Source organism: Microcaecilia unicolor, chromosome 1, assembly GCF_901765095.1.
Source record: "Microcaecilia unicolor chromosome 1, aMicUni1.1, whole genome shotgun sequence".
Taxonomy (NCBI): domain Eukaryota; kingdom Metazoa; phylum Chordata; class Amphibia; order Gymnophiona; family Siphonopidae; genus Microcaecilia; species Microcaecilia unicolor.
The window spans coordinates 768025971-768041188 of NC_044031.1; the positions used below are offsets into that span (position 1 = coordinate 768025971).

The window sequence follows — 15218 nt, forward strand, 5'->3', positions numbered from 1 at the left end:
GTTGTACGTGGGATTAGCTTTATGAAATCGTTTCTCCCACTTTCCATCCAGGGCCAGCCCTACCATTGAGTGACTGCGCATTGCGCACAACCCTGCTTTTTACTCATTACTGACTTAAACGAGACCCTGCAGTGAGTCTCTGCACATGGCTTCCCATCGCTTTGCATCCAGCCTCTGTTCCTATTTGTGGCAGGAAACCTTCAGCCTGCCTCACCCTCTTCTGGACTGATCAATGCGGCACTTCCATGTCCCTTCAGTTATCATCACCCCTCTGGTCAAGCCATCAGGGTTAAAATTTTAGACTCATGATGGAGTTATTCTTACCTGTTAATTCCCTTTCCTTGACTCCTGCTAGATCAATCTAGACTCATGGGTTGTGCTCCCCTACCAGCAAATATGTGGCAGAAAAATTTAAATATTCCAGCGACATCCCTGATAAACGGAGTGGTGCAGCCTGAACACTTCAGTAAGCCAATACCAAAGCCAAAATTAGATAACCAGCATGTGAACAGACAATAACCCAGGGACCCACCAATCTCTTAAATATACAATTATATCCACAGCCGAAATTAAAAGCTCAGTCAGAAATTCCAGGTGCTGCACTGGCCTAGCAGGATTCAAGGAAAGGAAATTAAACACTTAGGAATAATTTTACCTTTTTTTTTTTAATCCTGCTAGACCAGTTCAGACCAATGAGATGTACCAAAGTTTTATCCCTTAGGCTGGAAAGATATGCAGACTCAATTGTGGCTTTAATCCAGTGGACAATAGAGGATGTGGAAGCTGTCTGTCCCTTATATGGACCAATGAAAAGTACAAAGAAATGGTCTGATCTGAAACTATTGGTGACCTTAAAAGAGTGAAGAAGACCTCTGGGAACATCCAGCTTATGAAGTACTCTTCCAGAAGCCTCCTTCTTGTCTACCAGAAAAGAAAGGACGACACCATCTTCAGTAAAAAGGAAGGGACAGTTCAATATAAACTAAAGCCTCTGAAAGATGCAAGAAAAGGTCTTGACACAAAACGCCTGCAACTTTGAGACCTTCTGAGCCGAACAGATTGCCACCAGGAACACCGCTGACAAGGACGGATGATGCCCTGAAGCTATTCTCAGTGGTTCATAGGGCAGCCCAAGAAACACCTTCAAAATCAAGTTGAGGTCTACTTGGGAACTTCTGGATGCTTCAGGAAACAGATGTGCTTAACCCCCTGAACATAGTAACATAACATAGTAGATGACGGCAGAAAAAGTCCTGCACGGTCCTTCTAGTCTGCCCAACAAGATAAACTCATATGTGCTACTTCTTGTGTATATACCCTACCTTGATTTGTACCTGCCATTTTCAGGACACAGACCGTAAAAGTCTTGCCCAGCACTGGCCCCACCATCCAAACACCAGCCCCGCCTCCCAATCTCGGCTAAGCTTCTGAAGACACAGACCGTAGAAGTCTTGCCCAGCACTAGCCCCATCATCCAAACACCAGCAAACTACCTCTGAATAGGAAGTCCAGGGCTCTCCATGCACCTAGTCTTGAAAACACACAAGAACTGCAAATTGAACCTTAAGGGATGCTTCACAATCCTGGGTATCAGCCAACTGATAAGCGGCCATGACTAAATCAATGGATCAGTCCCTACTGCTCCTTCACCTCTTCTGTGACTAAAGAAGACGGGGCACTTGGCATTTCGACACTGCCATGAGATTGAAAAGAGACTTCCCCCAGCAGTTCACTAGCAGTTAGCATACCACATGATCCAACTCCCACTCTCCAACTGAGAAAGTTAGTTTGCATGTTTTCCACCCTGCCTATTGCTCCTGTCTATGCTGGCCCCAAACTCAAAATGACTGCTGCAGATCTTCAGTGGTGGTCTCTTGAGACTGATGCTGAAGGTCTCGGCAGCCATTTTGACAGCAGAGACGGCAGGAGCAGCAGCGACTGGGGATCGCTCCTGCTCCTGTTAGGCCACTAGACCACCAGGTTTTAAGGTGGCTCAGAAGGAAGGGAGCTCATGGGTGGATCCAGGAGGGGGGGCTCTGTCTTTTCACAACGTGCTTGTTGACATCCTAGTTCCTCAGTTTCCTGCACTGCCTGGTGATGTTTGGAATTCAGTGCCAAGCTGCATCTTTAGCCAGAGATCCTCTCAATAGCTCCCGTATCTCAGACAGACATGCAATGAATTTCACTAAGTAAGCTACAAACCCAATAAAATACTGCTCTGATTTTACATTTGCAGGCAGTGACATGTCTTCTCTGGCTTTAATCTTCTCTGGGTCTGATTCAGGCCCCGTGAAAATGGAATATGTCCAAGAAGCAGACTTCCTTCACCTTGAATTGTAATTTCTTCACGCTGAACCACAGTTTCATCTCTCTGCGGTGATAATTAAGACTAAGAGCTTGTTACCATGGTCCTGCTCTGCCTCATCAGAGTCGCCAGAGACAATGAGAATGTCACCTGCTATTAACTTAGTGTCACTGAGGACAGGCAAAAGCCTCTTGTTTCTGCTGATACAGATATTCCAAAAGGCAATTTGAGCCACCATTTCCTTCCCCCAAATTGTGGTCATAAGTACATAAGTATTGTCATACTGGGACAGACCAAGGGCCCATCAAGCTCAGCATCATGTTTCCAATAATAGCCAAATCTAGGTTATAAGTACCTGGCAAGATGCCAAAACAGTACATTTTATGCTGTTTATCCTAGAAATAAGCATTGGATTTTCCCCAAGTCCATTTTAATATTGGCTTATGGACTTTTCTTTCAGGAAGCTACCCAAACCTTTTTTAAAACCCCACTAAGCTAACTGCTTTTACTACATTCTCTGGCAATGAATTCCAGAGTTTAATTACACACTGAGTGCAACGCCGATTTTTTAAAAAGCTTCCAGAGGAGATCTGGGAAATATTAGACCGGTGAGCCTGACGTCTGTGCCGGACAAAATGGTAGAGACTATTATAAAGAACAAAATTACAGAGCATATTCAAAAGCATGGATTAATGAGACAAAGCCAACATGGATTTAGTGAAGGGAAATCTTGCCTCACCAATCTATTACATTTCTTTGAAGGGGTGAACAAACATGTGGATAAAGGTGAACTGGTTGATACTGTGTATCTGGATTTTCAGAAGGCATTTGACAAAGTACCTCATGAAAGACTCCAGAGGAAATTGGAGAGTCATGGGATAGGAGGAACTGTCCTATTATGGATTAAAAACTGGTTAAAGGATAGAAAACAGAGAGTAGGGTTAAATGGTCAGTATTCTCAATGGAGAAGGGTAGATAGTGGGGTTCTCCAGGGGTGGTACTGGAAGGTTGGAGGGTAGCCCATGTAACACAAATATTTAAAAAAGGTTCCAGAGGGGATCTGGGAAATTATAGACCAGTGAGCGTGATACTGGTGGCAGGCAAAATGGTAGAGACTATTATAAAGAACAAAATTACAGAGCATATTCGAAAGCATGGATTAATGAGACAAAGTCAACATGGATTTAGTGAAGGGAAATCTTGTCTCACCAATCTATTACATTTCTTTGAAGGGGTGAACAAACATGTGGATAAAGGTGAACTGGTTGATACTGTGTATCTGGATTTTCAGAAGGCATTTGACAAAGTACCTCATGAAAGACTCCAGAGGAAATTGGGAGAGTCATGGGATAGGAGGTAGTGTCCTATTGGGGATTAAAATCTGGTTAAAAGATACAAAATAGAGAGTAGGGTTCAATGGTCAGTATTCTGAATGGAGAAGGGTAATTAGTGGGGTTCCCCAGGGGTCTGTGCTGGGACCGTTGCTTTTTAACATATTTATAAGTGATCTAGAGATGGGAGTAACTAGTGAGGTAATTAAATTTGCTGATGACAGAAAGTTATTCAAAGTCGTTAAATCACAGGAGGAGTGTGAAAAATTACAAGAGGACCTTACGAGACTGGGAGTCTAAATGGCAGATGACGTTTAATGTGAGCAAGTGCAAAGTGATGCATGTGGGAAAGAGGCACCTGAATTATAGCTACGTGATGCAAGGTTCCATGTTAGGAGTCACGGACCAAGAAAGGGATCTAGGTGTCATCGTTGATGATACGTTGAAACTCTCTGTTCACTGTGCTGAGGCGGCAGCTAAGAAAGCAAATAGAATGTTACGTATTATTAGGAAAGGAATGGAAAACAAAAAGGAAAATGTTATAATCTTTTGTATCATTCCATGGTGCAGTTTCACCTCAAATATTGTGTTTATTTATTTGTTACATTTATATCCTCGGTCAGCCCACCTCCTCCCTTAGAATGGACAACTATATCCTTTTCTTTTTTAATTTTTATAAAGAATGCTACATCCACTGTGTCAATCAAAACTTCAAGACATCAAAAGGCAAAAACAAAGAAAACTTAGCTTGAAGCAGCGTGAAGAACGAGCTCCCCCGCCCGACGGACCCGTTTCGCCGCTGGGGCTTCTTCAGGGGAAATGGTAGCCCCATTTTGAGCTGCGAGTCAGACCATCAAGCAGACATCATTATTCGCTGATTGAGCAGTGATTGTTAATTGGGCTTTGAACCAGCTATTTAAATTCTCAGTACTTCGCAATTTTTTCTCTCCCCTTCCAAAGGGAGTGTCGTAGCACAAAGTCTCTTCCTTCTTATTTCAATGTTCTTCAAAATGAGAAAAAAAACTTTCAAAGATACAGAATCAAACATATAAACGGCGAGTGACCGTACTCACTCGCAAATGCGCAGTGGACTTCCCTCTCTGTCCCGCCCCCGCGTCAATACGAGATGACGGGGGGGCGGGACAGAGAGGGAAACTGCGCGAAGGGGAGGGAACCGCCGAGGTCGCCACCGCTCCCCCTCCCCCCCCGAGGTCGCTGCCACTGGTACCCCCCCCCGGAGTCGCCGCTGCCGCCACCCCTCCACCTGGCCCGTCTCTTCGCTATTCAACTTACATCTCCGGAGCAGGCAGATCAGCTGAGCTGCCGTTGGCCTTCCTTCCCTGCCTGTGTCCCGCCCTCCCCGACGTTACGTCGCACGAGGCCGGGACACAGGCAGAGAAGGAAGGACGACAGGAGCTCAGCTGATCTGCCTGTTCCAGAGATGTAAGTTGAATAGCGAAGAGACGGGCCAGCGTCGGTGGCGACTCGGGGGGGGGGGGGGGGTACCAGCAGCGGCAAACTCAGGGGGGGAGGGGGCAGCGGTGACCCAATAGCCCGTTTTAACGGGCTCAACGGCTAGTAAGCTAAAGAAAGCATGTGAAAAATGTTGCCAACAATTATAAATGTAGTACTTATCTTGGACATCACGGTCTCTCTTTCATCTCATTAATTCATGCTTTTGAATATGCTCCGTCAGGGGATCATGATAAGAGAGGAGTCAACTTCTTGATGAGGGAACTGTCGCTGATTGATATTTGGAGAACACTCCACAATGATGAATATGATTATACCTTTTTCTCTAACCCACATGGGGTCCATGCGCACTTGGACTATATTCTCATATCTCAAGGCCTGATTGGCGGTGTGACATCTTCTACTATTGAGGCAGACGAGTTTCTGATCATTCCCCGGTAGCAGTCACCCTACAATGGGGAGAACGCGCACAAGCAATCACGTGGAGAATGAATCCTGCACTAATTCAAGACACTAGATTCCGTACCTTCCTACGTGAGGCTTGGCTCGACTATCTGATAACTCTATGAATGAGGTGGGTTCTCGGATCTACTGGGAAGCTGCTAAAGCTGTTCTTAGGGGTAAGATTATCAGTTATCAGGCTAGTCTTCGTAGGAAGCAGGAGAAAGACCTCTTGGACCTGACCTCTCAGCTGCGGGCACTTAGACGGTATCTTCTCACTGGTCCTTCTGATCAGATCGGAGCGGAATACTTAGAGGTTAAGAAGCGTATCCAAAAACTGCTGGACTATAGTGCATTATTGGACATCAAATTATATAAGTATAAATTGCATCTTTGGGGTAACAAGACAAGGAAGTTATTGGCTTTGCTAGTTCATCATCGTGCATCTAAAAGCTATATTGGTAGACTACGTACGCCCAATGGAAAACATCATACCCACAGATGTTTCACATCTACCCATTCAACTCCACTCATTATTTTATAGACCTCTATCATATCTCCCCTCAGCCGCCTCTTCTCCAAGCTGAAGAGTCCTAGCCGCTTTAGCCTTTCCTCATAGGAAAGTCGTCCCATCCCCTTTATCATTTTCGTCGCCCTTCTCTGCACCTTTTCTCATTCCACTATATCTTTTTTGAGATGCGACGACCAGAATTGAACACAATATTCGAGGTGCGGTCGCACCATAGAGTGATACAAAGGCATTATAACATCCTCATTTTTGTTTTCCATTCCTTTCCTAATAATACCTAACAATCTATTTGTTTTCTTAGCTGCAGCAGCACACTGAGCAGAAGGTTTCAACGTATAATCAACGACGACACCTAGATCCCTTTCTTGGTCCGTGACTCCTAACGTGGAACCTTGCATGACGTAGCTATAATTCGGGTTCCTCTTTCCCACATGCATCACTTTGCACTTGCTCACATTAAACGTCATCTGCCATTTAGACACCCAGTCTCCCAGTCTCGCGCGATTTAACGACTTTGAATAACTTTGGATAATTCATTTCAATGAAGCATAGTGTTAAACCAAATTGGTGTTTCTTCTAATGAACTGGTCTTAAGTTTAAGCCCTATTTTAAATTCCCTGATAGTAGAGGTGCAGAGGCTTTTAATATACGGAGAGATTTGACATAAGGCTATGAGTCCATAAATGGAAGGATATGAAGAGGGCATGGATACACTAAGGATGCTTCGAATGTAAGCCATCTGGAAGAATTTTGAGTTGATTCATTTTGGAACCAGCTTATGCAGGGCCGTGCCTAGGGTCTCTGGTGCCCCCCTGCAGACTATCAGTTGGCGCCCCCCTCCCCCCGTGTGGCACAAGATGCAAATGAAATAGGAGCTGAAAGATGGAGTGCATCTTTGTGGGATTGCTGAACAAATAGAGGGTTTACAACCACTTAGCTATTCATGCTTTCTCATGTTCACGAAATTAGTAATTAAAGTTTTGATATCTAACTGGGCACATATATCATTCTCAATAGCGATCATGGCAAGGCTTACAAGCTTACCGTCTCCTGTTCTTGATCTAACCGCCTTGACTGCCACTAACACAAGCAGAATGGCACAATTAAAACCTCCCTCCGCAGCTGTCATTGCACCATGGCTCGGCCCTGGACATAAAGCTGCAGCTTCCCGAGAGAACTAAGTCAAGCTGCCTTAGTTGCTCTGCCCCATGCTCCTACCTGAAAAGGACAGGTACAAATCAAGGTAGGGTATACACAAAAAGTAGCACATATGAGTTTATCTTGTTGGGCAGACTGGATGGACCGTGCAGGTCTTTTTCTGCCGTCATCTACTATGTTACTAATGGAGATGAGACTGGGAGCTAGGGTGGCATTATACATTAAGGGGCTCCACAGACCATCTACAAGCTTTCTTAGCTTAAGCCAAACTCGGGGCCACTTGTAACATGAAGGTCCAGGGTAATTGCCCCTGTTTGCTACCCCCTAACGTTGCCCTGCTGGGAGAAGAGCGGAGCACCAGACAAGGAGCACTATACGTTCACAGGTACACTCTGTCTCCCCAGGCTACACAACAGCTGCCAGCTGCACTGGGCCCTGTAAAAGCTTATTTTAAGGTGGAATTAAGAGGATCTACCTTTCACTCAGTCTCAAGGGCTACCCAGCAAGACGAAGAGAGTATTCACCAAAGGTGAAATCAGTGAACCAATTCAGTAATCCTATTTGTTGTTTCTTTACTAAGAAAGGGAAGTGCTAATAAACTTTATATGAAGGAGATCCAAAAGAGGGCAGATATCCAAGCTGCCAGCTTGGCGTTCCCTGTTACTTGGCTCTTTTACTGCCAAGAGAGCGTGTGACCCGAGGTGGCACTGGCAGCTGCAGGAGCGCCCTCACTGCCTGCCTTCCCCTTCCTTTTTTTCAGAAACAGAACAGGCTGTTAACTGGTTTAGACTGGACTGACGGCAGAAAAAAACGAGAGCGCGAGGAGGCCAAAATAAACAGTACCCCCTCCCCCTGCAATGCACTGCAGCTCGACTAGAAATCGCAGAGAGGGGAAGGGCGAGAAGCGGCGTGCGCAGTGATCCACAACCAATTTAAATTTACCTCCGTCATGGCAGCAGCTGCACAGCGTCAGTGAAAGCGCTGCCGACGTCTCCAGCCTTCCCTTCGCTCCCGTTCGTTCCCTCAGTGTCCCGCCTTCTTCTGACATCATTTCCTTGTGAGGGCGGGACACTGAGGGAACGAACGAGCGCGAAGGGAAGGCTGGAGACTCGGCAGCGCTTTCACTGACGCTGCTCAGCTGCTGCGACGTCAAAGGTAAATTTAAATAAGGTAAGCGGTGAGGGTAAGCATGGCGCGGCGGTGCCCTCCAGAGGTCGGCGCCCCCCTGCGGTGCTTACCCCGCTTACCGTGTTGGCACGGCCCTGAACTTATGGATTGTTCTAATCTAAAGGCTGCATGGTATTTTTTTTAAATCAGGGATGTTAAGTCCACCTTTATCCTTAGGTAGTTTGAGCTTTTTTAGAGCAATTCGAGGGGGTTTTTGTTTCCACAAAAATTTATTTATTAGGGAATCAATGTTTTTATAGAGTGAATTTGGGAGGGGAAGAGGAGTCATGCAAAAAAATATAATTCAGTTTAGGAGCCAGCACCATCTTGATGGCCTCTGCTCTGCCTCACCAAGTGAGAAAAAGAGGGGACCATGGATTTAAGATTGAAGAAGTTAAAGAGGTAGTATTATTTTTAATAAGAGACATTGATTTATCAATCGCATTTGAGTACCATATGCCAAGGTATTTTATTTTGTTGGGTTCCCAAGAGAATGGCAGATGTGATGTCTATGGACTAAAGAGTTTAAAGGCATCACAGCTGATTTGGTCCAATTGATTTTATATCCTGAGATTGGTGAAAAGGAATTTATTATTTCCGATAAAGATGGGAGAGATTTTGGTGTAGTATATACTAATATATCCTCAGTGTATATAGAGAGTTTGTATATATCCTTACCAGGGGAAATCCCATCAATATTAGGGTTAAATCTAATATCAACGGACAAAGGTTCCAGCGCAATGTTAAAGAGAAGAGGAGATAATGGACATCCTTGTTTGGTACCTCTACTAAGATGGAAAAATTGAGATAAAGTGCCATTAACTGCGGTTGAGGCTAAAGGGTCTTTATGAAGGAGTTGGACCATTTTAATAAATTGAGGGCTAAAATTAAACCAATGTAGTACATGAAAGAGATAAGGCCATTCTATTCTATCAAGTGCTTTTTCAGCATCAAGTTATCAATAGAAATCAAACAAAATAAAACATGGAAAAGAAAATAAGATGATACCTTTTTTATTGGACATAACTTAATATATTTCTTGATTAGCTTTCGAAGGTTGCCCTTCTTCCTCAGATCGGAAATAAGCAAATGAGGTAGCAGATAGTATATATGAGAGAAACATCAAAGCATTACTTTGACTGTCTGACAGAGTGGGAGGGTGGGGGTATGCATGGGGACATCAAAGCATTTCATTGATATTCTAACAGGATGGGTGTTGGTAGATGAGAGGAGGGTAATAAACAGAGAAATACAGCTTTATGGTTTATAATGGGTTAGAAAACCCAGATCCTTATTAAGTCCTGTTTGTTGGGTGTCAAAATATTCAATCATTCTTATTTCAAAGGTCTTACGTTCCTGTATTGTTTTAAAATTACCTTTCAGTATTCTTACTGAAAGGTAATTTTAAAACAATACAGGAACGTAAGACCTTACTGTGAAATCACTGGTGCAGTGTTCTGGTCTTGTGAAGTGTTGGCCCACAGGGGTGGGGGCTTGACTGGCACCAGCTATTTTCATGTGATGTCTGGGCAGATTGAATCTTGTCTTAAGCATCTGGCCTGTTTCTCCAATATAGCATCCTTTGTTACATTTTTGATAATATAACCCCTAATGTTTGCTTTTAATTCATCCCTCCAAGTAAGTGCAGCATATTCATAGTATTCTAGTAATTTGGTTTTAATATATTGTATAAAATCTACGTCTTGTAACAATGTAGAATTAAATCTCCATGGTGGTTTTTGTTGTTTGCCCCTTATATTGTCAAGGGAGAGTTATAGGAGAATGGTCAGAGAGAGCTTTGCTGAGTATTTCAGCATTATTGGTAATAGATAACAATGATGAAGATATTAGAAAGTAATCAATTCTAGAATAACTACCATGTGGAGAGGAGAAGAAAGTAAAATCTTGTTCTCTAGGGTGAAAAATACGCCATGGATCTACCAATCCAAAATTGTTCGTTCTGTTCTGAGATAATAAAGATATATTTAAAAAAAAGAATCTCCTAGTGAGACCGTCATTTCAAGTTGTACAATTCGATATCATTTGTCAGGTCGTTTTTGAAGTAGCCAAGGACTGGGTTGAGAAGCACTGCTATAGGCTAGGAACCAACATTTGCAAATTTCTTTTCTGCAAGGCTGAAGCTGAGCTAGGGGCTAGCTAACTGCATGAAAAGAACATGCTGGAAATGACTGATAGGGGTAAATGGGGTTAATAAAACAAGACAGGTAGGTTAACAAAACCCAAAGCAAATAAAAGATCAGGATAGCTCTGGAGGAAGAGAAGGAGAAAGGCAAGATTGATGTCTGTAACCAGTGCTCTCTCTTTGTCCCATAGATGTCATGGCGTCCTCAGTATCGCAGTTCAAAGTTTCGGAACGTCTACGGGAAGGTGGCAAACCGAGAGCATTGCTTTGATGGTGTGCCCATCACCAAGAACGTCCATGATAACCATTTCTGTGCCGTGAATGCCAAGTTCCTGGCCATAGTAACGGAGTGTGCTGGTGGAGGAGCCTTTCTGGTCATTCCCCTGGAGCAGGTTCGTAGTGTCCCTTCAGTAACTTCAAACACAGGGACTGCAGTATTTGATATTGGATTTTAAGAAACTTGGGTGCAGTGTGTCCAAATGGGTTTGTTTTGAGCATACCATGATAGTAATGAATCTCACTCCCATGCCATGGCATGTTATGATCGCAGTCTCTTCAATTTACTGCTAATGCTTGCTGTAGTACTTGCATCGGACTGGCTGTGTTGAGAACTAGGGTCGTAGATGGCAATGAGTGTGCTCCAGTATACCTACACCCAGGAATTGCTACTGGCTGATTTCACAGAGATAATATGGAACAATAGAGGCTTTGATCGCAGATAATCCACAGGAGAACAGTGCCGACCAGAGTGAATGTAGGCTCCGCTCATTCTGCCTTGCCTCACCCTATGCCTGGAACAATCTTCCTCAACCCCTACGCCAAGCCCCCTCCCTACCCATCTTCAAATCTCTGCTTAAAACTCACCTCTTCAATGCTGCTTTCGGTACCTAACCTTTCGAGAAATATAGTATGCCCTATCAGATTGACTCTACACTTGTCTTTTAGATTGTACACTTGTCTCTAGACTGTACACCTGTCTTTTAGATTGTACACCTGTCTTTTAGATTGTACACTTGTCTTTAGATTTACACCTGTCTTTTAGATTGTAAGCTCTTTGAGCAGGGACTGTCCTTCCATGCTAAACTGTACAGCGCTGCGTAACCCTAGTAGCGCTTTAGAAATGTTAAGTAGTAGTAGTAAGTAGTAAATACACTCTTTATTAAAATCAATTGCCCGACGTGGCAATCGATTAAATAATAATATCATGAATTGTTAATCTAGTTAAAAGTAAGTCATCCAAATAAAAACTAACCCTGATAGGTACATGTCCATTTTATTTTCTTTTTAAGAGGCACATATGACAATATGTTTTGTATGACTGAATAATATTTTTATGCTTATGTTGTTAATTACTTGTTTTGGGGTTAGTTTTTATTTGGATGATTTACTTTTAACTGGATTAATAATTTATGATATTACTATTTTATTATTATTTTTAATGTGTATTTTTATAGTGGAATGATAAGCCCCTGAAGAAGCCTTATGGGAGGCGAAACATGGCCAAGTCGGGCAATTGGTTTTAATAAAGAGCGTATTTCTACTTTCATTCTGGTCTGCATTGTTCTCCTGTGGATTGACAAAGAGAAATTGGTGGTGCTCACCACCGAATCATTTACAATCTGAGGAGGATGCATTGTATTCTGCAAAGTTTCTACCTGCTCAAAAAAATAATCCATTAGATTCTGAGTACTTAAATCACTTTGATCTGACAGAGAGGGGCACTTTCGAAGGACGTCCCACCAAAAGGTCCATCTTGCAGCCATGTTCGAATAGGAAATACGTCAGGGTTTTATGTTTGAAAATATGTGAGAATATCCAAAATGAACAGACAGTTTATAAACTGCAATGTCCAAATTATGAACGCTAGAAAATCACGGACAAGGACATCTGTCTGGCAGCATTTTTTTAAAAATGGCAACACAGATATTCTTGCAGAACAGAGGGGCAGAGCTCCTGGGTTCATATCCCCCTGCAACTCTTATGTTATATTTAGGTACAGTAGGTATATGTCTGTTTCTGGAGGGCACATAATTTAATGGAAAAAAAATAGAGCTGAAGTGGGAATTGAACCTGGGCCCCCATGGTTTATAGTGCACTGCACTGACCACTAGGCTACTCTACAATCCTGCTGTCTGCTGTGCTCAGAACGCCCATAATACCTGATGCTGTCATGAAGCCTGGTATTCCTTTCCAGTTTCACTTTCAGGGGAGAGGGATGGGGACAACAACCACTGGAGGATCCATGAGGAGTCATGCTTTAACCCCTCCAGTGGTCAGCAGCTCAATCAGGGCACCTTTTTGTACCCTGGACATGACTGTCAAACCTCTCAAGACTTGTTAACTGTAAAGTCTCAATATCTCGAAGTATAACCTTGGCACATCAGAACACACCTGACGTCTCTTTATTTTTCTGAAGTTTCCTTTATTGAATAAACACAGATAACTTACTCACAGTCAGATGTTCAGAAGTGTTGCCCCAGGGCACAGAGACTCTGTAATTCTGAGAACTTTATCAGTGGTTGGAGGTAGAAATCTGAAGAGAGGCAGCTTTATTGCAGAGGTGGAAAATAGTTGAACAGGTAGAAGTATCTCAGAGCTGGGTGACTGGAGAGTGCAATATCTCATTAGGAAGATATATTCAAGGTAAAAAACCAAGTTCGTTCCAAGGAGTGAAGCAGGACAAGTGCTGTCTGAAGCATGATTTTTTATTTTTTGTTTTTTATTTTTGTTACATTTGTAGCCCGCGCTTTCCCACTCATGGCAGGCTCAATGCGGCTCATGGAAAGAGAGAGTGAGAGGCTAAGAAGGGCTCACACAGGCCCAGGGAGGAGGAGGTAAAGACCAATGGGGACAGATCCTGCCACCAGGTGGCAAGGGTGGTCCCAGAGGACAGCCCTCGATTGGAGGGAAAGGTTATACCTGGCTGACCTTTCAGGACAGAGATAGTAAGGATGACCAGGAAATGATAGCAGGTAGACAAAGGAGCCAAGCTTGGCTGAGAAATAGAGGAGGTCTAGGCAGCAGCACAAACCAATAGTAACAGTTGTTATACAGACAGGCAAGTGTGGCTGCATTGCCTGTGAACTACATTACACACAATGCATTGCTCACGTATCTTTGCAGTGGGAACTGCAGCAATGAAAATCTTTAGCAGTGAGAATAACAGTAAGAGCATTAAACACATTTTAGGGTCACATTATAAACCACTGCGAGGCTGTCAGAAGACAGAACAATGACTGAAACAGGTCTAAATAAAAACATCTTCCTTTTTAGTCTTGGACGTTATTTCCTGTTCAATTATCGTTCTTGGATGCCCTAATTTTGGGCCCTCCCTAGACCTACCCAAAACATGCACATGACACCTCCCCTTGCTATTTGGACAAACTGCAGTGTAGGACTTCCAAATTTTGCCATTCCAAAATCACAACTTGGACGTTTTTGGCAGATGGAAGGTTTTTTTGCCATTTTGATACCTCCATGTGCTTTGAAAATGATCCTTAAAGTGTTTTTGGTGTACTAAGTGATTTTAAATTATTAAAAAGTCTGGAAGCATAGATGAATTAGCACCTCTGAAAAAAAAGGAATGGCTGTTTAAAACGGAATCACTGATATACACCAGAGTTGGCAAATCTTAAGAGGGGCTGTAGGAGGCTAGAGAGATCCTGGAGTAAAACTAAAGATCCTGCTATTTATAGACAGAGGAAAGAAGAGATTAAAATATATAAAAATTCTGTAGCTGTGTCAAAAAGGGAGTATTTTGGAAAAACTAGTAAAAGAGGCCCGTTTCAGAGCAAATGAAACGGGCGCTAGCAAGGTTTTCGTCGCCAACCCCCCCCCCCCTCCGTCGCCAACCCCTTCGTTGTTCTGCCATTGCTCCACCCCCAACGTCATGACGTTTGACGCGAGGGCGGGGCCCGGAGCGATTTCCCCCCCCCCCCCCCCCGCCTCCCTCCCTGCCAACCCCTTCGTTGTTCTGCTATTGCTCCGCCCTCGATGGCAGGGCCCGGAGCGATTTTGGTGGCTTCACCACCACGAACCTTCGAACCTTTTTGAAGGAAGTCAGGGCTTGGCTTCACTGACGTCAGTGTCCTCAGAACGTTGAGGGTGAGTTTTATTATAGTAGATGATAGTTGATTTAGAAAATTCATCAAAACGGCTTTTCCAAATATTCAACTCATTGATAATAACTGATAAGATGCAGATGATTCCACACAAAGTACAACCTACGGCGGATGAGTTGGCAAATTATTTTCGCACTAAAATAGATATTATTAGGTAAAGTCTTGTTGAAAGCAGTCAGGTTGGCAATGGTGGGAGGAGAGAGGAGATAACTCTGTAAAAGGAGACATGCTATGCAATGAATTTTTGGAAGTTGAAACAAATACTATTAATGTCTACCTCAAAAGGGTGTCTAAGAAAGCTAGGGGCCCCTTTTACTAAGCTGCATAAGCGTCTACATGCGGCAAGATGGAGTTACCACACAGCTACTGCGTGGCTCTTGTGGCAATTTCATTTTTGCCGCGTGGCCCAAACATTTTTTTATTAGCGGACGCATGCCAAGTGGCATTTGGCGCGCGTATGTCATTATCGCCCGGTTACTGCGTGAGACTTTACCGCTCGGTCAATGGCTGGCGGTAAGGTTGCATACCCAAAATGGACGCGTGGCAATTT

The 15218-nt window shown here is 43.6% G+C and overlaps 1 protein-coding gene across 2 annotated transcripts in view; it reads left to right on the forward strand.

Moving 5' to 3' along the window:
- Positions 1–15218, forward strand: part of CORO2B (coronin 2B) — a 181298-nt gene that overhangs the window by 100392 nt on the left and 65688 nt on the right. For both annotated transcript variants that reach the window (XM_030189810.1, XM_030189811.1), the window contains one exon: positions 10739–10939. In XM_030189810.1, coding sequence (XP_030045670.1) covers positions 10739–10939 — 201 coding nt within the window. The remainder of the gene's footprint in view (positions 1–10738; positions 10940–15218) is intronic.